Below are 23,119 nucleotides of genomic sequence, written 5' to 3' on the forward strand. Positions count from 1 at the left end.
CAGTGACTGCTCTGAACAGGGACAGTTCCTCAAAGAGGAGAAATATCAAACAGATGCCCCTTTATTGTTTTTAAATTGTCAAAAATACATATGGGTAGGGTACCCCTCTACCCTTCAGCAAAGGGTTTGTCAAGATTGTCCCTTGCCCGCTATCCCCTGGGTGCAGTCCCCCAGAGAGAGAGGCCAGGTGTCGGGCAGAGTGGAGGGTGTCAGCCTTGGGGCAGGGAGCACTGGGGGATGCTGGGTGCCCAGCTACTGTGCCAGGACCTCCAGGCAGGGATCCTGATATGGTGTCCTCAGGGATGGATCCCATGCATCTAGAAAGTGGCTGGCCAGCAGCTGGTGCTCAGAGTCGAGGCTGAGAGTACTTGAAGTAGGGCAGAGCCTTCTGTCCCTGTGGTTGTTAACCTGCTGAATCATGAATGGAGAATTCTCACGACTCTGAGGGGAAGGTGTCCTATCACCTCCTCCAACTTCTGTACAATTCTATGCTCTTAGCATCACTTTGGACCTTCTCTTTGGTAAAGACAAAGATAGGTAATAAATTAAGAGTTTTGCTGGCAGTGAGTGATCATACGGGCACACTGGCTTTCAAACCTTTATAACTTGCTCCAGTGCATTAAAAACAGATGGGTCTACCTAATGGGTTTTCAAGTGCCATCGCAGGGCACTGGTGGGAGAAAGGGCACACCGATTTTCACCAATTGCAATTGGAGCTACCTTCATATGTAGTGTTGAGGAGAAGAAGGAATCAGGTCCCTCATCCTGCATGCACACAGTCAGTCCCTTAAAGGTGCACTCTCGTGCTTTCCTGGCTGTCTTTGTTTCTTTCTGGTGTGTCAAGGTAATTATGGGAAAAGAGAATCAACTGAAAACCACAAGCTCCCTGCTTCCCTTTTGCAGAGATCATATATTCTGCAAATGAGTTTTCAAGACTCCCGTCATGCAAAGTAGAAAATTTTAAATTCTCCTAGCATGAAGGCGATACAGAAATCGATGCCTGCAGGTGGCCAGGGGACTGTGATCTTCTCCTGCGGAGGCTCTGGGCCTCTGATCTGCAACCTCATAACTGGGCACCATGTGCAGGCCCCTGTGTGGTGCTGGAGGAGCATTGCTTGAGTGTTTTCCCCAAGTCTCCTTTCTCTGTGCTTACCTTTGCATTTTTTTGCCTTTTCCGGTCCGGTGGCAGACACAGGACTGGGTGACTCCGTGTGCTCCAGCCCCAGTATCTCCAGCTCCACCAGCCCCAAGCTCGACCCGCCCCCCTCCCCCCACGCCAACAGAAAGAAGCATCGAAGGAAGAAAAGTACCAGCAACTTCAAAGCTGATGGGCTCTCTGGCACTGCTGAAGGTAAGGTGTCCCGGGACCCCCAGAGTGACTGTCTGCATTTCTGAAAATTCACTTGTGGTTTTCCAGGTTGTGAAATCAGATCCCCTTAGAACACCAGTGCCCAGTCACGCAGGCTCCTGTGTGTGCTTTCTGTTTTCAAGGTGGCACGACAGGGCTCTGGCACCTTCTCACTGTCTGATTGTCTGGCTCAACCCTGGGGCCTTCCTGCAGTTGCCGGTAGACGGCAGCACTGTCTCCATCACAGGCCTGGTCGAGTTCTGTAGCCTGTTCCCACCTGGGCAACCCAGGCACAACAGCCACTCCAGGTGGGTGGGTCTCACCACCTCAGTCAGGTGTCACCTCTGATCCTGGTCTCAGTTGCTATAGATGGCGGCTCACCTTGTGCTCAGCAGCCTGTCCTGCAGCCCCCTCTTCCTCTTCTGTCAGGCACACTGACTCCTTTGCTTTGTGGGTCCCCTTAGTGGTCCAAATGCTGTGGTTTGCCTTGATTCTCCTTTGACTTGCTGAGTCCCCCATCATCTCCATGATGGCAGGGGTGATCTTTCTGATGTGGCTCCTTCCAATAAGTTTACGTTTTTTTATTCTACAGACACAAGTGGAGATGGGTGCATGTGTGTGCCTGGGCACACACGCACGCGCCCCACATCATGGGGGGCAGAACTAGTCCAATCTAAGAGACAAGTTACAGAAATACTTCAGAGGAAAGTTAAAATTCCCAAGCATGGTTCTCATGACACAAATGGCTTTTGTGAGAACAGCAGTTGCAAGTCTGTCTTCAGCAAGGGTCCCCACTCCGGAACGCTCTTCATTACTTAGGTCCTTTTCCTTTCTGCGTCTCCGCCGTGCTGTTCCTGCGTGCTCCACTGGTCTGTGTCCAGAACCACAGGTCAATAGATGCTGGCCCTGCTAGAGAAGGCCGCCTGTCCCTCCTGTGCCTGTGGATTAGCATGAGCCCACAGCACCTAGTAGCAGGGACGAGCAGGTGTTCTGGTGGCATGCATAGCGCCCCCTTCAGTTGTGAGTGGACAGATGATTGAGAGTCAAAGAGCTCAGGGCTGCCCACAAGGTCCGGCAGCCCTTCCCCACCACACTTCTTCCTGTTTGCCTCCCATAAGCATTCTGCTAATAAGGGTAGACAATAAAACCCAGTTTTCTCATGTTGCGATAAACAAGGGTGATTCTGTCAAAATAGCAATGCTGAAAATAATAATGGATCAAAGCACCCATCTAGTGCTGCTGCCTGCCCACTGGAAAGAATCTGGTACAGATGCCTGAGGTTGGCGAGTCTCCTTCACACTCCCAAGCTTCCTTCCAGCAACCGGTCAGCCAAAAGCCATGGCCATAGCCCACCCTGATGCAGCCTTGGGACAGTAGCTGTGCCCCCACCTCCAGGCTCCCCGTGAGGGGGCGTGAGTCGGGGGAGAGGAGCCCCGTCCCTCTCCACAGATAAGTGTGTGATGGGACATGTGGTATTTCCAGCTGGCCTGTGGTTTGTTGACAGAGCACGACGTGGTAGAAACAGATTACCAGATCAGCCTGTAACTACTCGGGTGGTACATTTTAATTGTCCCAAGGATGTGGCTGGCGACTGCTTCGAGGTAGGGTTAGGGTTAGGGTTAGGGTGCGTTTGGCCAGCGGTAAGTTTGAAGGAAGGCTGATAAGTCACCTGAGCTTGTTGGGCCCCTGGTGCATTCCAAGTCCACCTGCTGAGTCCCCGGGAATTTTGGTATGCACCAAGCCACAGTATTTCTCCAGGCGGGGACAGAGAGGACCTGTCCTGGCCAGCTGCAGGCCGCTGTCTTTGAAGGTCTTGTTGCAGAGGGGGTGGTGGAAACAGAAAGACAGCTGCCACGGAAAGACCCACCCTGGAAATCTTAGCAGGGCTCCTGCAGGGGCCAGTAAATGGGTGACACGCATGCAGAAGCACAGGGCCCAGGGGAACCGCCCCTCACTTTCTAGTGACATCTTTCCAATAGAAAATAAGCAGTAAGTTCTTTGTAAAAAGAGTAAGTATCCTTTTCCCTGGGAAAAGTCAGTCTGTGAGACTGAGTTGCTTTTGTGATCCAGTTTGAATTCTTTTATTTCATTTTTGGGGAGGCAGGTGGTGCTGGGGATTGAACTTAGGGATACTCAACCACTGAGCCACACCCCCAGCCCAATTTTGTATTTTATGTAGAGACAGGGTCTCACAAGTTGCTTAGGGCCTCGCTTTTTCGGAGACTGGCTTTGAACTCACTATCCTCCTACCTCAGCCTCCTGAGCTACTGAGATTATTCTGTTATTTCTAAGGCACAATTTCTCTCCATATTTTAGCCTTTATGAGTCAGATTGTGTCCTGCCATTGAAGTCATTTTAGATTAGTGATGTACACTGTTTCTCTTTATTTATTCATTTTGTGTTAGTGGGGGTGCTGGGGCTGAAAGTTGGGGCCTTGAGCATGCTAGGCAAGCGCTCTACCATGGAGCCACATCCCCAGCCCCTTTTAGTGTCTCAAGAGAAGGTCTGGAAGTCTGTCCAGGGAAGGGGTGTGCTGTCCACTGTGGCTCCTGGTGCCATTGTGGCTTCCCACGTGGACCTCAGTGCCGTCCCCAACTACACGAGGTAAGGAGCCTCTGCACAGGCATCCTGGCTCCTGGAGGAGGTACGGCCAGCTGTCTCTTACCTTCTATGTGCCCACTCAGAAAGCGAAGGCTGAGCGTCGTCCCCCCTTGTGCCGCGTCCAGAGAGCCCGTCCACCAGGGCTGCGCGTGGCAGTTGGGAACTGGGGTTCCTTCCAGCGAGGGGCTCATGACACTGGCTCTCACGTAGTCCCCTGGTGTGGCTCGTCTCTGCTGAAGGCTAGGAATTGACTTCCCCAGAGGCCTACTGCGCTCCCCGTAAACAGCCATTTCTGCTGTCTACAATGTTAAGGGAATTGGGTGAGTCTAGAAAACTCCGCGAGCGGAGTCGATGGCTGAAGGACTCCTCATCTTTGTAAGTACTTGGCTGCCACCTTGACCACCGCACAGCTGACCATGAGCAGTGGGTGTGTGGGTGAGCCCCCTTCCCTGGGCTCCTGGGTAACCACGATGGTGTAAGGAGTCCTGCGGTGTGGAGGGGACCTGGCCTGCGGGGAAGGCTCTGGGGGTGAGGACAGAGCTACTTCCTGACTGGGACCCCCTGTGCCCTTTACTACCACAGGCCTCAGAACTATGGGGGCATGCTCAGTGCCCCCCACCCAAGTCCTGAGGCTGCCGGCCTGGGCGGTAAGGGGTGCAGGCACGTAGGGAGCACTGTACAGTTCTCCATGAGGCACGTGCCCCCCGCCCCCCTGCCAGGAGCCTCCCCAAGTTGGGATCGGTTCTTCCGTTCTCTGTAAGCCTGTGAGAGCTTCACAGACACTTTGCTCTATCATGAGGTTGGGCGATTCTGTGATGTTTTTATTCAGGAAAACTAGACCAGAGGTTAACATTCTGTCAGTAGTTCGGCTGCCAAAATCTCAGCAAGAAATAGGGTTTGGTGGTCTCACTTTCAATGAATTCTTCACTGTTTTCCTTTTCAAACATGGAGAATTTTAAAATTGCGTTTATTGAGAGCATCAGGGACAGGGCCCTTTCCCACTGATGGCAAAGTGGGACAGCCCTTTTGGAAGCAGCGTCCGTAGCCTCACCACAAAACCCTGAGGGATAGAGTGATGTCCCCACACAGTCTCTGCGTGTGCCCTTTGTTTGCCCATCTTGAAGACCACCGAGAACACCGGCTTGAATGCCAGGCAGATCCTGGACTTTGAGTTGGATCAGAGGTGGTGGGGATTATTGAGTCCAGTAAAGCAAATGTGGATCATTCAGACCCAGTGATCCTGGGCCAGAGAAGGTGGGTTCAGATGATCCCGGGGAGGGCGGTGATGGGGACCGAGGCTGGTCCCGAGAGACCCTGAGTGGGAGAAGAGAGCAACGAGGGACGAGGGCATGCGGCCTGCCATGTGTGCAGATGACAGAAGTCCCACCAAGCGTGTGAGGCCCAGCCTTGGCTTGTCCTGGGTGGCCCAGCTGGCTTCAGTGGGACCCATGGGCAGAAGCTTCATGGAGATGGATTCGCTGTCCATAATAAAAGAAAACTCAGAGCCCAGCTGTGCTGAGACCCCGGCCCTGCAGCGGACACAGCACTGTCTGCTCACCCTGCAGGAACGGGTGACCCAGGGTGCTTGTGCCGTGGTTCTGGGCCCTGGCTGGCACTGGGCTGAAGTGTGGGTGCTGGGGAAGGCCCTTGGGTGTGGGGATTTTCCAGGTCTTTAAGGGCTTGTTGTCACCAGACACTGCACTTCCTGGGCGTCGTCTTATCCAGGGTCCGGGGTGAGCCTGTCATTGCTGAGATGAAGCCACGGTCTCTGCAGTCGCCTTCCGTGGCCCCAGATCTCGTGGTTCTGTTAGTTTGGTAACATTCATGCAAGTTTGCATCAAGTGCTAATTTCCCTGTTTCCCCAGTGAAAAGGCTGAAGTAGCGAGAGGTTAAGTGGCTTTCTTGTCCAGGGTCAGGTTGCTGGTAGGTGACAGAACTGTCTCTTGATTCTCTGCCTCAAACTCTTTATGCCAGGCAAAAAGCAAGTCTTTGAGGTGTGTGGAGCGGCTTTTGAATCTAGGAGTGGAGCAGACTGAATAGTTTCCTTGATATTTCTCCGATTCCATGTAAAGACACTGGCTTTTATATGGATCCTAACATCTAGAAGTTGGATAGCAGAAAAATCTTTCTTTTTAAATGCAGGGCCCATCTGATTTACCCAATCTTACAGACAAGAGGGTTATGCAGAAATCCTGTTCCCCCACGCTTGGGGTCACCCGGTGCCTTGTGCTAAAGGTCTCAGAAGGGAATTTATTTCATCCTTCTCATCTCGTTCCTTTGGTCGTCCGTTCTGGTCTTTACTGAACCATTCAGTGGTGGATCCCAGATGGATAGTGAAAGATCATCCTGGTCAGGGTAAGCCACAAGCAGGCTCCCTGCATGGTCGGAAGTAAATTCCTCACCGCAGCTGAATTCCTGAACAGTCGAGGGGGGCCCCGAGATATTGACAAATTGCATCAACTCGGACTTAGTTTCGTTTCATTTTTAAACAGGAGACCCTGAAATCACGGATCATTTTGTTCTTTCATCAAATATTAAGCAATCACCACAGGGAAACCATCACACCTCAGTTCCTCTCTCCCCAGGGAACACAGAGCCACCATGTGGAGGTACAGCATGCCCTAGAAACTGCCCCTGGGGAAGGGTGGGGTATTCAGAAGGACAAGAGTTGGGGACGGCTCTCCCATCGCAGAATTGACTCCTTATTCTGTGGGTTTGGTGCGCGTCGGGGCTCTGATCTGATGAACTCCACAGGGGCATCACCTCTTCACTGAGTGCCGATCCCTGTGAGCCGGACACCAGTGGTGGTGGCCTGGGATCAGTCAGGGGAGGGGGTGTTAGTTTTACTCAGATCCTAATTAATAGGTGTTGCTCTTCTTGGTCACTTACCTTTTACCTTAGGGAATTTTTAAATGAACCTGTCAGTGTTTTGAAAGGCACTTTGGAGGAAATTGGAGAACTCAGCATGTGCCGTGTGGGGTTGTGGGTGTCTCCCCTGCACGCTCACCTCCAGCCCAAGGGGCTTGGTCCTCCCCGAACCACTGAGCCATGTCACCTGCTGTGTGCTTGAAGCCATCGTTGGGTGATTTGGGGATTTTGCACATCATGACCCAGGGAGGGGCATTTTCTTATTATTTAGAATGTCACAAACAAGCTCCTAAGTGTTTCATTACCATGATGTTCTCTTCCTCGCTTTTGGGATACGGTCACCATGCATGTGATGCAGTACACGATTGGCAGGTCCTCGTCAACATGCTGTTGGTGGGTTTTCCCCCGTGTACATGGGCTTTCTCATTTAATGCTGTGTTACTTATAAGTGGCTAGAAGGATGGGGGGATTTATAGGAGCTGGCTGCACAAGTCTTACTGCCATTTGTCAGTCTTGGATTTCTTCTTCTCATCCAGCACTGCATGTCTGTTCCTGGTTTTAATTTGGGCAGGTACCCTGAAAGGAAGAGGAATGAGAAGTCTCTGTAGCAACTTCTTAAAAACTCCGTGATCTGCCATGATTTTTCACATTATAAGGTCTTCCTATTGAAACTCCCCTATTATTGAACAGTTGTTAGTGCATCTGAATAGTTGGGTTGAGCAGTTAATTCTGGTGCATGTGAAAAGCCCAGAATCAGAGACGCTCCCCAAAGACAGGCTGAAGAGCATAAGAGGCCAGCCGGCCTCGCTGCCCTGGTGCCGTAGGTTATGGAGGACAGGTGTGTGCTGATGGCCTTGCCCTCTCCCCACAAACCAGGTCAGTTTCCCAAAGAGACTTCTCAGGTTGAAACTCGAGCTGCCCAGAGAGTGGACTTGCTGAAACCGAGTGGACCTGGGTTTACTCTAGACGCTGACATTGTGGATTGGGCACAGTTGACTCAAAAGCCGTCCTGCCGGGTACAGTCTGGCCGCCACAAACACACACAAGCCATAGCGCTCTCAGATGCTTTGTGGAAGTCCGCGGGTCGGAAATAAACAAAGATGAGTCAGTCACGGGGGGGGGGGGGGGGGGGGGGGCAGAACAGAGGATCCCCATCACGATGAGCTAACAGACAAGAGGAGTTTGGGTACTTTTTTTTTTTTTAAGTCCACACAAACTAAACAGGTTAGCTTCAGGGCCGTGAAAGCACATTGAGCACCTACTGCATGCCAGTGTGCCTGACTTGGCATGTGAAGTGGCTGAGAGGTCCCTGCCCTTGGCAGTCACACGGCAGTGGGCAGAGCAGACCTGCAGCAGGCTGGGGTGGGGAGCGCTGCACCCAAGCATCTGCGTTGCCTGGGAGATCCTCAGGAAGGCTCACGGAGGGCCAGGATTTGTGCATCCCATTCTGTAGAGAATGGAATCTCTGCCTTCCCAAGGGTGGCAATCTGAAAAGTGAATATGAGATCAATCTTAGGCTCCCCAGTGGTGTCCCAGAGTCCTCCGGTGCCACAGTGTTCAAGCCCCGTCCCCTGCTCTACAGGACATATACTCACTCTTGCCACGTGCAGGTGGCTGGCATGGCCCTTCTCTCACATGCAGGATGGGATGTGTTTCACCTAGACTCAGAGAGGCCCTTCCGCCTCTGGGCTCTGCCAGCTCCAGTGTCTTTCCACAGAGCTCGCGACAGCACAGTTTCTCCCAGCGCCCAGTGTTCTGCACTTTGGAACTCGGCACAGCTCAGCAGTCCCTGGGTAGACTGGCTTCTAGGAGAGTCAGGTTCCACCTTGAAGTCCTTCTCTTTATGCTCTCAGAATGTTCCCACTTCCTGGGTCGTAACTCAGCCACTTAACTCAGCAACCAAGCTGCGACCCCTGGACCAAGTCCTGGGGCAGAAGAGGCAGAGCCGGTTCTGGCTGCAGCACACTCCCCTCAGATCTTCCATGCCATCAGACCCCTTCTCTGCTCTCCACACTTGACCTGCCCTGGGTGTCTTATCGCCGAGGCACAGGGTTCAGGCTGAAGCACAGAGTTCAGAACATAGGTGGCGAGGCTGGTCTGGATCTGGGAGGGGGTTCATCTCAGCCTCACGCAGCTGTGCCAGGCTCTGTGCTAGACCCGTGTGGCCAGGCCCCTGGAAGTCATTCTCAGCTGTTCTGATGGGATGAGCTCTCTTTCGTCCAGCCTTGGCAATGATGAAACTCAGCGGTGCTCCACCTCGCACACAGCAGAGGCTGCCTCCCTCTTCTAGAGATGGAGAACAGAAGGAGATGCTGACCTCGTCCGTGTAAGAGCAGCTTGGCAGATGGGAGGGACTGAGTAAAAATGCGGGCACCTTTGGTCTTGGCGCAGATGCCACATCAAAACAGCAGGGTGGCTTAGGCAGGGGCTCGGGCCTCTCAGTTGTGGCCTCTGCTCGACTTCCTGGACTGCGGACAGCCACCTCCTCTCCGTGTGTCCTCACATGGCCTTCCATGGGGTGTGCACATGGTGGGGAGGGGGGCAGGCTCTGCCTTTTTGCATACGGCCACCAGTTCCCTAGTGGGGACCCCATCTAATCAACCGACATCACCTCCCACAGACCCAGTCTCCAGTCACCATCTGGTTGAGGTTGGAGCTTTGACACAGGGATTTTAGGAGAGAGAGAGTCAATGAAACCAGGCAGCTCCCTGTTCCTGCGTGGGGGAGTTGGCATTCCTGTGCCCACCTTGCCGTTAAGGGGGCTGCCTGGTGGACTCAGTCTCTTGGGTTGGAACCTAGTACAGTTCATGACTGCCCCAAACCTTCTCCTCCTTCCAGAGTCTGGGACCTGTTAGGATAGGCCATCAAGTACAAAATGACTGAGCCACGCCTGCCCTTGAATATGCGTGGTCTCACTGCACAGCTCAGACACCCCTATGGTGTGGGGGGGTCTCTTCACAGATGAGGAAAGGTTGAATGAAAGTGAAGGTGAGCCCAAGACCAGCAGGTGAGAGGTGGGTACCAGGCCTCTCTCAGGCCTCGGAACTTGTAGCTGAACGTTCTGTGCACACCTGCACCTTCCTCCTGGGGCGGTGAGGAGCCTGTGTAGGCCTGTGGCTCTCGGTCCTACAGCCCCGAAGCTGTCCCCCTCTCTGAGCCCTGCGGCTCTCCGGTGGCTCACACGCCCACCCTCTGCTCCCCACCCTGGCCCGTGAGAACTAAGCAGTTCCCCCTCTGCTGGATCTGATCTTGCGGGGCCTCTTCCCCAGGACTCCTGGTGTGGTGCTGGGTATCGCTTCTTTGCAAACAGCTTTCTTTTTCTCCCATGTGCGTGCGCTCTCAGACACATTCAAACAGAAGACGAGGCCACGGCTTCTGACACTCAGGATTGGATGATGGACTTCGTGACAGGGCACAAGCCTCTTGAAGGTTTAACTTGGATGCATGATCCAGTTTCTGTGTTCCTGCCGAGGAGATGCGCCTTTCCTTTTCTTTTTTTGGATGAGGAGAGTGGGCGTTTTCAGGGCAGTCTGAGTTGGAGGGAGGAGAGTGATGGGCTAAGCCCCCCATCGTGCGCTCAAGGACTCACCGCAGAATGCCTGCCGCCCCTGGCTCCAGGTCCCTTCCTGGTTGCTGCTCCCTCTGGTCTTACTGAGATGTGTTGTGAATGCTGGGGAGAAGGTGCGGCTTGAGGCCAGCTTGTTTATTTACGGATCTTTTCTGATGCCCTCCCACCTTCAAGCTCCACCCCCCTTTTCCATCAGATGAAGAAGTGGCACCAGGTACCAAGGCCTGGGTGCATCACCAATGAAAGAAGTGGGCATGGCGGAAACTTTACCAGGCATTGCCACGTACACACACAACTTGACTAGGGTTTCTTTTGTATGCGGGACATGGAGAAAATTGGCCATTTGTCTGTGGGGTAATGGGCTTTGCTGCGATATGAAAATCTATCAAACGGTTGGATTCAATGACATTCTATCAGAGTTCATGAAAAGCGCCTACTGCACACAGTTTAATTCTATTTAATTTTTTTAAGGGGGAAAAACTGCAAACGGAAAATGTTTTAGTTTCTCTTAAGCTGATTTCTCTCTGCTTTTTCTTAAAAGTGCCTTTCTAGTTGCCACACAGTGATGTGATCATTATCTGCCACCTCGTCGCCCTGCTGCCTCTGCATGCAGTAAAATACAAAAAAAAAAAAAAAAAGAGAGAGAGAGAGAAACCAGGGGAGCTTGTGAAGTATGACTCCCCATCCCAAGACTCATTGCCTGCGATTCGTACCGCTTGACAGTAATGATCTTATTACAGTACTGTGGACCTTGAAGAGATTTCGTGAGGAGAGGGAAAGGACGAACCTCCGTGTAATCAAGTGGTGCTGAATATTCCACGCGTTTTTGATCACACACTGATTGGGCACAGTTTTGGCCCATCTTCTAGTCAATTATGCATGGCCCCTGTGCTCCTCGGATAGTCAGAGCATTGACGGCTGTTGTCTGGGCTTTGGCAGGCAGCCAGGGGTTTGAAGTGGCTTGCACACCGTCATTGGGGTAAGTGCTTTTTAGTTGGGATTGATTACCTTTCTTTGGGTTTTGCTTAATAGCAAAACTGCATTTGGAGAGGGCTTCAGGTGAGAAATGGACGTATTAGGATTTAGAGCCTCCGGACTCCTAGTCAATTTTTAGGCTTCCCTTGTTTCCATCTAATTTCTATTTAATGACATAATGTTTGATAATACTTAAGATATCTCACTGCACTTGCTGCTGCGCATGCACGTTGAGCATGGAGGACAGGTTCAATCACATGGCCACTGCATTCAGGCTCCCAGATTTAATCCCAGGGAGGCTCCCAGCTTTGAGGAGAACGGTGGGTGAGTTTCCGTCTTGGCAAGAAAGCATTAATTACCTAAAGATATTTTCACCTGCAAGAAGGTCAGGAACGCTTTCTTCCACGGTTGATCTGCAGTGACCAGTGCCCAAAAGGGTCTTACCTCATAGCTCAGCCCAGGGTTATTTGAGAGCATGGGCTCTTTTCCCACCACAACAGTGCACAATGCCGCCCGCTGCGAAGGTCACACAGTTGGCACATGATTGTATGAGAGGAGACTTGTGTGCACCAGACTTTTGCTTCTCATGTCGCAGGCTGAATTCTGATTCTTGGCTCATGGATTGTTCTGGAATCACTAGGTAGGAAAATTTCAAAGTTACTTTTAGCATATTTTGTGCCAGATTACAGAAGGGAACTCTGAGCAAGCCCAGAGTAAGTGATCAGTGTAAGATGTTCCAGAAAACATCTTGAAATCCACCGGAGCGAGGTGGCCTGGGGCCCTGTCCCTGAGCTGATGCCCAGCATTTCTCCAGTGAATGTTTCAATAACTCGATTTGACTCTTCCTAATGAAATAAGTAGGCAGCTTTGCTCTTTTACTTGATTCTCGTTTGCGTCTTTGGTGCTTTCTGCAGGTGGGAATAATTTTCCCCTTTAGTTGGCTCCCTGCGGAAGCCGTGAGGCCCTGTAGGTCTAGCACCAGAACAGCCCTGCAAGAACTCACAGCTGACTCAAGCTCGCTTGCTCTCTCTGTCACACACACACACACACACACACACACACACACACACACACACTTACTTCAAAATTCAGATGTGATGATGCCTCTTTAAAAGAGAAAATCAGTCCCCAAAGAGAAAATCCGACTTACCCATCTTCTAGCAGTAATCTTGGAGCCCCCCGCTGACCCTCTGCCGTGCGGCCAGCCCTGTGGTTAAACATGTATGCATCCTCCTCTTGTGACCCTCCCGGGAGCCTGGGGATGGGTGCAGTAATCCCAGTTTTTATAACAGAGGAAACCGAGGGTCGTAAAGTTTAACTCACTTGCTTGAGGCCACAGTGTAGAAGCTGCAGATCAGCCCTGTCCAAGCAGGATGCATGGACGTTCCGCTGCCACCTCTTGCGGTGTCTCTGCAGTGACCGTCCCTCCCTGTGGAAGGTTGGATTTATCTTCGCACTTGCCTTATCTGGGACTTTTCCTGTCAATTAAAAAGGACTTTATAATACTTTATCCAATGGTTGCTTCTTAATTTTAATAAGTTAACATTCAGTCTGTAGGCACTTTTGTCATTTTGCCCATATCTATGTGTCAACAGATAGACAAAGTGGATTTTCATAAACTTGGAAAGTACCAAGTCCATAATTAACAAATGGTCAAAGTTTTAAAGATCGTCATCTTAGAAAGTCGGTGTGTATCACGATGATCTATTTACGACCTGGCAGTTTTACCTGACAGGTGGGTTCTTCTGGCAAACTAGAAGGCATGGTTTCAGTGAACCCAGAGAATTACCCTGTACCGGCCAGTTCATCAAACAGTTGAGATCTCTGTTTCTTTGGAACCCACGCCCCGTCCCCAGGCCTTGCTTTGCTCCCCACCCTTGGGAACATCCCTGGGGAGATTCATCGAGGACGTGGGAGGAGGCAGGTGTGGTGGGTCCTGAGGACCCTGCTGCAGTGTGCTGCTACAGGACAGCTCTCCTGAACCACTCTTAAGCCATGAATGTGCCTGAGCTGTCATCTGCTCAGAGGAGGGCGGGGGCTGGGCTAGGTGGTTGCAGCCTCCCTGCTCTCCCAGGCCCAGAGGCAGGGCACACAGAGGGCCTTTCTGCTGTCCCTCTGCCCTGTGCCCTGCTGAAACCCCCCTCTGATGCTTGATGCTTCCTCTGATGGCCAACCACGGCTTCATCTGCCCAGGAGAGTTCACCTTCCCTTCCCCTCTGCTTGCAGAGCTCTTCTCGGGAACTGACAGCCCGGATTCACGGCCTAGTCCACTTCCTGCCTTCCTTTTCCCAGTCCCTCCCCACTGTCAGGACCCACCCCACGAGTACCTGGTGTGGCCTGTTGGGAACAGTCCATGACCCCCGAGGTCTACTTGGCTTAGAGCTGGCAGGGAGTGTGGGGGAGGCTGGTCTCCTGGATGCTGGGACTGCAATGGGCCCCCCAGGGGCAGCAGGTTGCAGCTGGAGGGAGCCTGGTCACAGCTCCTGCCAGGGCACCCGCACCTGGCCGTCCTCTGCCCACCTTGGGTCTGTCCTGCCCTCTCCCAAGCTGACCTGCCCTCTTTGTTCTGCCTCCGTTTCCCATTTCCCTCCTCTCTCCTCTCCTCCTCTCCTCCTCTCCTCCCCTCCTCTCCTCCTCTCCTCCTGTCTCCTCTCCTCCTCTCCTCTCCTCCTCTCTCCTCCCCTCCTCTCCTCCTCTCTCCTGTCTCCTCTCCTCCTGTCTCCTCTCTCCTCTCCTCCTCTCCTCCTCTCCTCCTCCTCTCCTCTCCTCCTCCTCTCCTCTCCTCTCCTCTCCTCTCCTCCTCTCCTTCTCTCTCCTCTCCTCCTTCTGCTTCTCTCTTGCTTTTCCCTCTCCTCTCCTCCTCTCTCCTCTCCTCTCCTCTCTCCTCTCCTCCTCTCCTCCTCTCCTCCTCTTCCTCCTCCTCCTCTCTCCTCTCCTCCTCTCCTCCTCCTCTCCTCTCCTCCTCTCCTCTCTCCTCTCTCCTCTCCTCCTCTCCTCCTCTCTCCTCTCCTCCTCTCCTCTCTCCTCTCTCCTCTCCTCCTCTCCTCCTCTCTCCTCTCCTCCTCTCTCCTCCTCTCCTCTCCTCCTCTCCTCTCTCCTCTCCTCCTCTCCTCCTCTCCTCCACCTCTCCTCTCCTCCTCTCCTCCTCTCCTCCTCCTCTCCTCTCCTCCTCTCCTCCTCCTCTCCTCTACTCCTCTCCTCTCCTCCTCTCTCCTCTCCTCCTCCTCTCCTCTCCTCCTCTCTTCCTCTCTCCTCTCCTCCTCCTCTCTCCTTCTCTCTCCTCTCCTCCTCTTTCCTCTCCTCCTCCTCTCCTCCTCTCCTCCTCTCCTCCTCTCCTCCTCTCCTCCTCTCTCCTCTCCTCCTCTCTCCTCTCCTCCTCCTCTCTCCTCTCCTCCTCCTCTCTCCTCTCCTCCTCCTCTCTCCTCTCCTCCTCTCTCCTTCTCTCTCCTCTCCTCCTCTCTCCTCTCCTCCTCCTCTCTCCTCTCCTCCTCTCCTCCTCCTCTCCTCCTCTCCTCCTCTCTCCTTCTCTCTCCTCTCCTCCTCTCCTCCTCCCGTTTCTCTCTTGCTTTTCCCTCTCCTCCTCTCCTCTGCCCTCTCTTCCCACCTGTACCTACTATTTTTTTATCCCTTCTTTCTTGTCTTTCTTTCCTCTTTCTTTGGGAGGGGCTTCTGTTCTGTTTTGTTTTTAACTTTTTTACTGTGCCAGAGTGTACGACATAGAAGTCCCCATTTAGGCCCACGGTTCAGTTCACAGTCACTAATTCCACTCACGGCCTCTTCACCGCCCAGATCACCTCGTCACCCCACAGCAGCTCTGCACCCACTGAGCCATGATCCCCCGGCCCCTGGGAATCTGCCTAGTCCTTTACTTCATCTAGAAGGGCGCTTGTCCTTGGTGTCTGGTGCCCGTTTCCAGGCCCCGGTGGGTGTGGGCATGCCCGTCCCCTTCACAGCTGAATGCATGTCCTCGTGGAGACTGGCCACCTTTTGCCTCTTCATCTGCTCATGGAGACTTGGTGGCTTCTGCCTGGCTGTTCTATTGGCACACAGTACCTAAGAGAGTCCCCTTTGTGTAAGTTCTTAGAGTGTCTGCCTAGGAGTAGGGTCGCCATATCATCTGGTAATTCTCATTAGCCTTTTGAAGAACTGCCCAATTCTTTTTCTGGACATCACTCTCTGACGTCCCTCTCTTCCCTCTCCTTCATATGGAACTGCAGAGACTCTGGTAATTGAGTGATCAACTTGTAGGCTCCCTGTTAGTGATTAAAACATATGACAGACATGTTCCTTTTTTTTTTTTTCAAAAAATAATGACAAAAACAGAAATCCTGGTATTTGTAGTTAATGCTTCTTCTCATTGGCCTGTGAGTGAGAGATCCCTGACCTCAGGAATCAGGGGCACCTGCCTAACAGTCAGGATTCCCCTGGGGGTGGCTTCTGAGCTGGGGCAGGTGTTGTCTGGAGACAGGCTCCTTCCCGAGGGGTGGTCTGCTGGGGGGCGGCATTGCTCACGTTTCAGTCTGCAGAGATGAGCTTCCCCCACGTCTCTGGAATACCTGCATCTTTTTCTATAGCTTTCCAGTAATGAGTGGCCCAGCAGTAAAAGGAATCCTAAAGGTAAGAGGGGGTGTGTGTGTGTGTGTGTGTGTGAACTCCTCCTTGGCTGAGTGAAGCTTCAGGTCCGACTTCATGACAGTCCTCGTCCCCTATTCCCACTTCATGACGGTGATTTGGCCCTCGGCCTTTATTCCCGCCCTCTTCACTGTGGTCAGTGTGTGTTTCCCAGAGCGAGTGCCATTGTCACCATTGAATTCCAGAGGTCTGGATGGCTTTCCACTGGGCAGCCTGTCTCAGGCCCCTGTCCCAGGTGGCAGTCTAGTCCCTGTGCATCTTGGCCTGTCCCTGCAGACCCCATGCTGTCCTACTCCCTGGCTAGCGTGCGGCCTTCAGGTTTCCTGCTCTTGGAGGAGTGTCCCTGAGGGCACCCCTTCTGTGGTCTGGCAGAGGTGGGATCGATATCAGGGTATTGAACGACCTCGTGATACAGGCAATGCCCGGTCCTCCAGCCTGTGCCTCCAGTGTTCTTGGTGGTTGTGGGTTGGGGGTTGAAGTACTTTTAATTCAAGCTCAGAACAAGTGTCTCTTGGCTGTTGGCCCCATGGAGGACCCTGCCCTGTGCTGCTAGAGGAGTGGGTGGCCCTGCCCACCGGGAGCTTGCTGTCCAGGGAGGGGCGTGATGCCTCAGAGCAGCCCCCCACCTCAGGCCTCTTGGTGAGCTCGCAGTGTCCTGAATGAAAGCCAGTTCCTAGGAGTGCACCCCAGCAGTAGGTGGAAGGGGAGGAGGGCAGATATCAGGGCGATGGTCCACAGCAGGGTGGGAGGGTCTCTGAGAGAGGTGGTGCCTCACAGTGTCCATGGGGACAGGGAGCTGCCCAAACAGAAGTGAGGATGAGGACATGGCGCTTCTATGGGCTGGTGGAAGGTGGGGAGTCAGGAGTCCATGGGCCAGGGGGCTCTGGAGGAGGCCTGAAGGTGCTGGTGAGCCAGGCCCTGCAGGAAAGGCCAGGGGAGCGGAAGAGGGAGTCAGTGGCTCACAGGGAGGGGCAGCCAGGGGGAGGGCTGGCTGCTTCCTCTTCCTGGAGGGGAGGGAGGGAAGGACTGGCCAGCAGTGGGTCTTTTATTTATTTTGTTTATTTATATGTGGTGCTGAGGATCAAATCCAGGGCCTCACACTTGCCAGGCGAGTGCTCTACCTCTGAGCCACGACTCCAGGACCCCCCCCCCCAGCCCCACACCTGGGATGATTTAAATCACTGATTCAAAGATGAGAAGATTTGGATTCAGTTGGCCTGGAGGGGCCTGGGTGCTAGGGCCATGTAAAGAGCCCGTACCACCAAGACAAACAGCAGGGGGACCACACCCAGCACCACCCTCGGCGTGTCCTGAGTGTCACCGTCAAACTCCTCAATCACTATCATCTTTTTATAAAATATTTTTTAGTTGTAGAGGGACACGATATCTTTATTTAACTTCTTTATTTATTTTTTATGTGGTGCTGAGATCGAACCCAGGGCCTCGCGCATGCTACGTGAGCGCCCTACCACTGAGCCACGACCCCAGCCGCAGCCACTATCGTCTTTATGCTCTTCCCGTTTGGTTTAAATGTGAGAAACATAGCTCCTGTCTGTGGTGTCAGCTGAGATGCCAGGGTGAGCCCTTGTTTTTGCTGCTCATGTCACATGCCATCCTCTTGGAAGGGCGTCTGTCCCTTGCTGATAGAGACACTGTGGGCGTTGCTGGCCTTGAGACACAGCACCCTCAGAGGGCTTCCTGCAGCCTGCAACGGTCAGTTGCTAGGATGGGGTCAGCTCAGAAGCTTGTGTCAGCCCTGTGGTCCAGTAGCCTTGGAGCTTCAGAAGCCAGGAGCTGGCAGGACCTGTGCAGGTGACCGAGGCCACTTCCCCATGGTGGCTGGGCCCCCGGGACAGGTGTCAGTGAGAGAAACACAAAGTTGTTGGAAGCTGTTTCCCTGCATGCCTAGCCTCAGGGGACACAGTATGTGCCTGCAGCCAGCATAGGTTCAGTCCCCGCTAGGATCTAGGATAGCGGAACAGACGGTGTCCCTTGATGGCGAGTGCAAGGTCCCGGAGAAGCATGGGTCTGAGCTACCGCTGTGACCGTTCTCGCAAAGCGTGACTTGCCACAGATAGTAAGTAAACCTGTCAGAGTGTCATCAGCACCATGGAGCAGAACAAAGCCCCGAAAGAAGACTCGCCCCCCAGGGGCACTGAGGTGGCTGTCCACAGGGGGCGCCAGGAAACACTCACTGAGGAGCCCTTGGAGCAGAGCCTCAGTGGAGGGGGCTGCAGCCAGGCACCTTCCTGCAGGGGACACGTCCCACTGATACAGCAGCCGCAGGAAGCCCAGCAATACCCACAGCTAATGTGCCGTGTGCACGTTGTCATGTTTAGAGCAAGTGACTCCTATCTTCACTCAGCATCCTGATTGCTCTCTGGTGATATAACTGGGGACATAAAGAATGTTGTACATGTCCTATTCTTCACCCTTTAATTTAGAAGGGCCAATATAGAAATATTTGTATGCCCTTTAGCTTCTCACCCACATGCAATTGCATGCTGATATTTATCAGCTGTGTTCTATCCAAGCCGTGTGATGAATTGGAAATTTGTAGTTTTCAAATGTGGTCCCAAGAACCATCAAACATAAAGAGATGCTAAAGAAGAATGGATCCGTTTTGGCATGTTATCAGTTTAGCGGTTTAAAGAAGGTGAAATACAGAAAAGTTTCTAAATAACGTATTCCGTCTGGGATAACTCAGAGGCTGGTGAATGGCATTGGGAGTTCTCCACCCGTTGGAAAGCCCTGAGCATTTGCCCTGGGCCGCTCCCGCTGGTTCTTAACACCCATCAGTCACATGGCGCTCTCTTGTTTCTTGGGTAGTTAAGGGATTTCATTCTGTAGTTCCTTATTCTAATGAAGAAGAAGGGATTTCTCTTCTGCTGAAATATTTCTTTTAAGGGTTTTATTTCTTCTCACTGCTCTACCTTTGGAAATGTTCTTCTTGCCTCTGTCCCCTGTGGCGTCTTGGACTGGGAGTGGGGAAGAAAGTCATAGAGGTCCTACAGGGATCCAGGTTTCTACAGAATGCTCTAGCTCTTGCTGTCTGCGGCAGTGAGTCCAGATCTCTCTGTTAGGCTCAGAAACTCCTGGGTGTGCTCAGCAACTGTGTTCTCTTTCCACACAACACAGCCAGTCCAGATAGGCAGGTGGTCATGCACAGACGAGGCTGCAGTGGTAGGATGCCAGGCAGATGCCACGGGACAGGAGAGGCCCCCAGACTAAGAGCCCAGCTCCACTTCTCGCTAGCAGGATGGCCAGGCAGGTCCCTCATCTTCTCCTGTCTCAGTGCTCTGGGCTGCAAGATGGGTGCTCCTGCCCTCTGCCTCTGAGGACCTCTGTCGGGATGCACTGAGTTTCAAGTGCATGGGCAGGGCCTGGCACCCAGCGCACAGATGCTCCATGCAGGGACAGAGTCACAACCAATTCCTTTCTTGGGCTTTCATTTGTGTAGACCAAAATTTTAAGCCAAGTTGTGTGCAGTGTATTCACAGACTTTATTGACTCACCTAAGAAACGTTCATGGCTGTGTTCTGACACAGGATCACCCATTACGTCGTGCTTTTCAGTTGGCAAAGATAATCATGGGAGATGATGCACTAAGTAACATTGACCCACATTTGTTAGGGTGATTCTTCATGTCACCCAGAGCATTCCAGGCACTAACATCCTGCCCACCTATGGCTGCTTCCGCTCCGGTGGGCAGTGGTGAGGGTGAGGGCTCCTACTGAGCAGCGGGTGGGCAAGCTGCTTCCCAAGGCCCTTACTCTCCATGGTAGATCCCCAGGCTGGGCCATGCACCGTCCCTCCTTGACTTCCTCTAGAGACTGGCAAGCCCATCTGGCTGCAGGGTCAAACTGAAAAATGTCTGTGGCGCTGTCAGGCCACACTCACGTCAGAGTTCCCAGGTAAAATAGCACAGGTTGGCACAAGAGAGGAGAGCTGCTTTACCTGAAAGCATGGGCTTCCACCTGCCTGGCAAAGACAACTAAGCAGAGACTCCACTGCATTCCTAGGGCTCTTTTCCTCGAGAATAGGTGTCAGGATATAGGGACAGCCACAGTGTTCAGCTGTGCAGTCGGGACAGCTCTGGGGGGTGGGTACTGTGATCTTACGTTTGGCTGTGCATATGGTTAACTGTGCATATGCCCTGGGGCAGCCTGGTGTTGTGTAGGTGATGATTGTATAAAGCATCCCCAAGGGTTAGTCTTGTCCCTTCAACTAGATTGAAAGACCGAGAGGAGAGATTAGTCTCCTGGTTCCTGGAGTCCCTAGAAGCTCGGCACAGTGTGTGCACATGCTGCGGCCTCCCGGACTCCAGCTCTGGAGGGAGAGGAGGAGGCCCTGGAGGCCTGTGTGGAGATGCCAGCTGGATTTCCAGTGTATTCTGTTTCTGTAGCATGGCTTAATTTGCTATCAGCAAGTGTCTCCCAAAGCTTGCATTGTGGAAATGGAATCCAGCAAGAGCCTCTGAAAGAAAGAAAAAGCTGCTCCCTCTTGGAGTTTGAGATGCACATTGCCGACCTGAAGGCCACGTGAGGGCCTCCGTGTACAAAAGCACACGCATGCGCACCCACTTCACTTATGTAAGCTCTTTGATGCCAACCTTGCTCCACCCATCTTTGGCCTTGCACCTGCTTGGGTTCTTACAGACACATGTGGGAAATGCCGGGGCCCTCAGAGTACGAAGTATCTGTTGCTTATCCGGCAACATCCTGAAAGTCCTGAAACAACCTCTCCTCCAACCTGGGAGAGTCGGTGAGCAAGTGGGATCCCACCAACGTGAAAACCCAGAACGTCCCAAGAGGTCCAGAGGTCCCAGGTGTCTTTCTTCCCTGCTTTGGGACATTCTGCCAGCCCTCGAGGCCAACTAAGGTGCTACTGCAGTGAATACACCTTCACCTGGGACCTGACCAGGTGGGCACCAGCCTGCAATTCCTCCAGGACTCCAGTCTTGAATTAAGGTCCTCTTTGTACGTCACCCAGAGTCACACAGTTTCCATTTGTTTCCTTTCTAACAACCACGAGGTTTCATTTCCTGATTCAGCAAGACCTCATAACCTTAGGTCTAGGCCCACTCTCACTTGAATTCCGCCGTCTTCAGCCTGCTGTCCCTGCTGCTCCGCTGTTCCTGGAAGTGGCTCCTGTGTTCTCCACAGCACACGCGCAGGGCTTGGTTGAGGTGACCAGCTGTGGGGCACACCTCAGAGCGCCTTTCTCTCGGCACAGCCAGAGCTTCCAGAGCTTGCATAAGCCCTGGAGTTACTGCTGACCGACAGCAGCGTGGGCTGAGCTTGCTCTCCCTGCTCGGGAGGGTGAGAAGTGTGTGGCTGTCGTCACTGTCATCGCTGGTGTGAGTGGAGAGTTCACCTGCCAGGCCACACCCCAGGTGCACCCCCTGCCTCACCTGTCCCGGGGACACAGGCCATGAGCGTCAGGGGCAAGAGCCGTGCTCCGTGGTTAGTCCACATGCCCCAGGACCCTCTCAGGAGAGCATGAATGTATTGGATTTTTAAAATCAAAATTAGAATAAGATAAACATATAGTATGATAAAAGTGAGTGTGTCATTTGGAGTAGTGCTATAAATAAATCTTTAATTTACTTAAAGGTACGCTTGCCATCCCCCTCCCAGACTGAAAAAGAAGTCTACTGGACAAATGCTCCGTGCGTGGGGGTGGGAGGCGGGATCGAGGAGCCCAGAAGCCCCCCACTAGAGCATAACAGGCCACCTTGATAGCCTGCATATTGTGGCAGATCCGATTCCACCATCCAGAGGCCTGCAAGCTCTGCAGAGCTGTCGGAGTCGTGTGTGCAGCGATGCTGTGGGCAGTTCTGTTTCCGTCTGGATTTCTGACTGACGCTGAGGCTCCTGCATCTTTGGAGATGTTGCTCTTTTTTCTTTCCTACCTCCGTCTCTTCTCCCAGGCACTCACCCTTGCCCAGCCCCCAAAAAGATCCCTTGTGCAAATTGATTTGGAGATCAGCCTTGATAAAACACCCGTCCACTGCCCTCACAGCCTCGGTGCCGTGTTATTAGCTATTCCTGATTATTTGGATGTTCGTGCAGAAGCTGCGGCAGCAGGCTTGGAGGTGCACGGAGATTAACTGGGGGCTTTCCAACCGTTTGTCACACAAATAGCAGTGCCAGTAAACTGAGAAACGATAAATCATTTTTCTCAAGATTGAAACCTTTTATCGGTTGTGTCAGTTTCATTATTCAATAAACGATTAGTAGCAGCCAGCGTCATGTAGTCACCCACCGTTAACAACTCCTAGCTTCTACAGTAGCAGGCCACTTGCCACGGGCACCTGGGGTGAGGACTGTGGGTTGCCACCTCTCCGGCATAAATTACACTGCACTCATCACTCAACAGATTAGAGTATCAAACAGTCATCCTCTGATTTTTTAAAGTTATGCCCTAACCCACAGTTTATTTCTGCTATAGTTGTGAGAATAGTAAATGGGTGGGCATTTACATTTACATGCCAGCCACCTTCAGTGCTCTGCTGGCACCTAAGCACTGGTGCTGGCGTGAGCTTTGGGGAGCCCCGGCCTGCCAGCTTCAGCTGCCCCATCAGGGCTTCTGTTCACCACAAAGCCCAGCTCATCTGGAGGAAGGCAGAGGACGCAGCAATGGCTCCCAGCCTGCAGGACAGACCTCGAGATGCCACGGGCCTTGAGCCCAGGTGTGCATCTATGCAGATGGAAGTCAATGTGCAGAGATACGGTGATTAATGGAAAATAAAGTCATTTTAAAATGTTTCTGCATTGTGTTCATCAGAGGCACCTGACGTTTCTTAATAATCACAATCCACTGAGAACTTGATCTTTGCCAACTTCTGCTTTTATGTCCAAGTGTAGTTTATCAGAAAAAAATAGCATTCCCCCTAGCTAAACGTAGGAAGGAAGGGAAATCACGAAGCATATCTTCTTGGCCCTATTTGATTACTGGAGTGGGAGAGATGTGTATGTGTGTACCGTAGTGTGTATGCGCATGCTGTATCATACATATGTAGAATAGTCTGGCCTTATCTGCAGTTTTACTCTCTGTAGTTCCAAAAATACAAAATGGAAAATTCTAGAAATTAATAATTCATAAGTTTTAAATTGTGTACCCTT

The 23,119-nt window shown here is 52.5% G+C and overlaps 1 protein-coding gene across 10 annotated transcripts in view; it reads left to right on the forward strand.

The window, feature by feature from the left end:
* AGAP1 (ArfGAP with GTPase domain, ankyrin repeat and PH domain 1) overlaps positions 1-23,119 on the forward strand; it is a 496,078-nt gene that overhangs the window by 375,241 nt on the left and 97,718 nt on the right. For 9 of the 10 annotated variants that reach the window (XM_081261162.1, XM_081261161.1, XM_081261163.1 and 6 more), the window contains one exon: positions 1,190-1,351. The exons of the other annotated variant lie outside the window; for it this stretch is intronic. In XM_081261162.1, coding sequence (XP_081117288.1) covers positions 1,190-1,351 — 162 coding nt within the window. The remainder of the gene's footprint in view (positions 1-1,189; positions 1,352-23,119) is intronic. 10 annotated transcript variants of the gene reach the window in all.

The sequence above is a fragment of the Spermophilus citellus genome (genome assembly GCF_964194105.1).
Source record: "Spermophilus citellus genome assembly, chromosome: 11".
Classification (NCBI taxonomy): domain Eukaryota; kingdom Metazoa; phylum Chordata; class Mammalia; order Rodentia; family Sciuridae; genus Spermophilus; species Spermophilus citellus.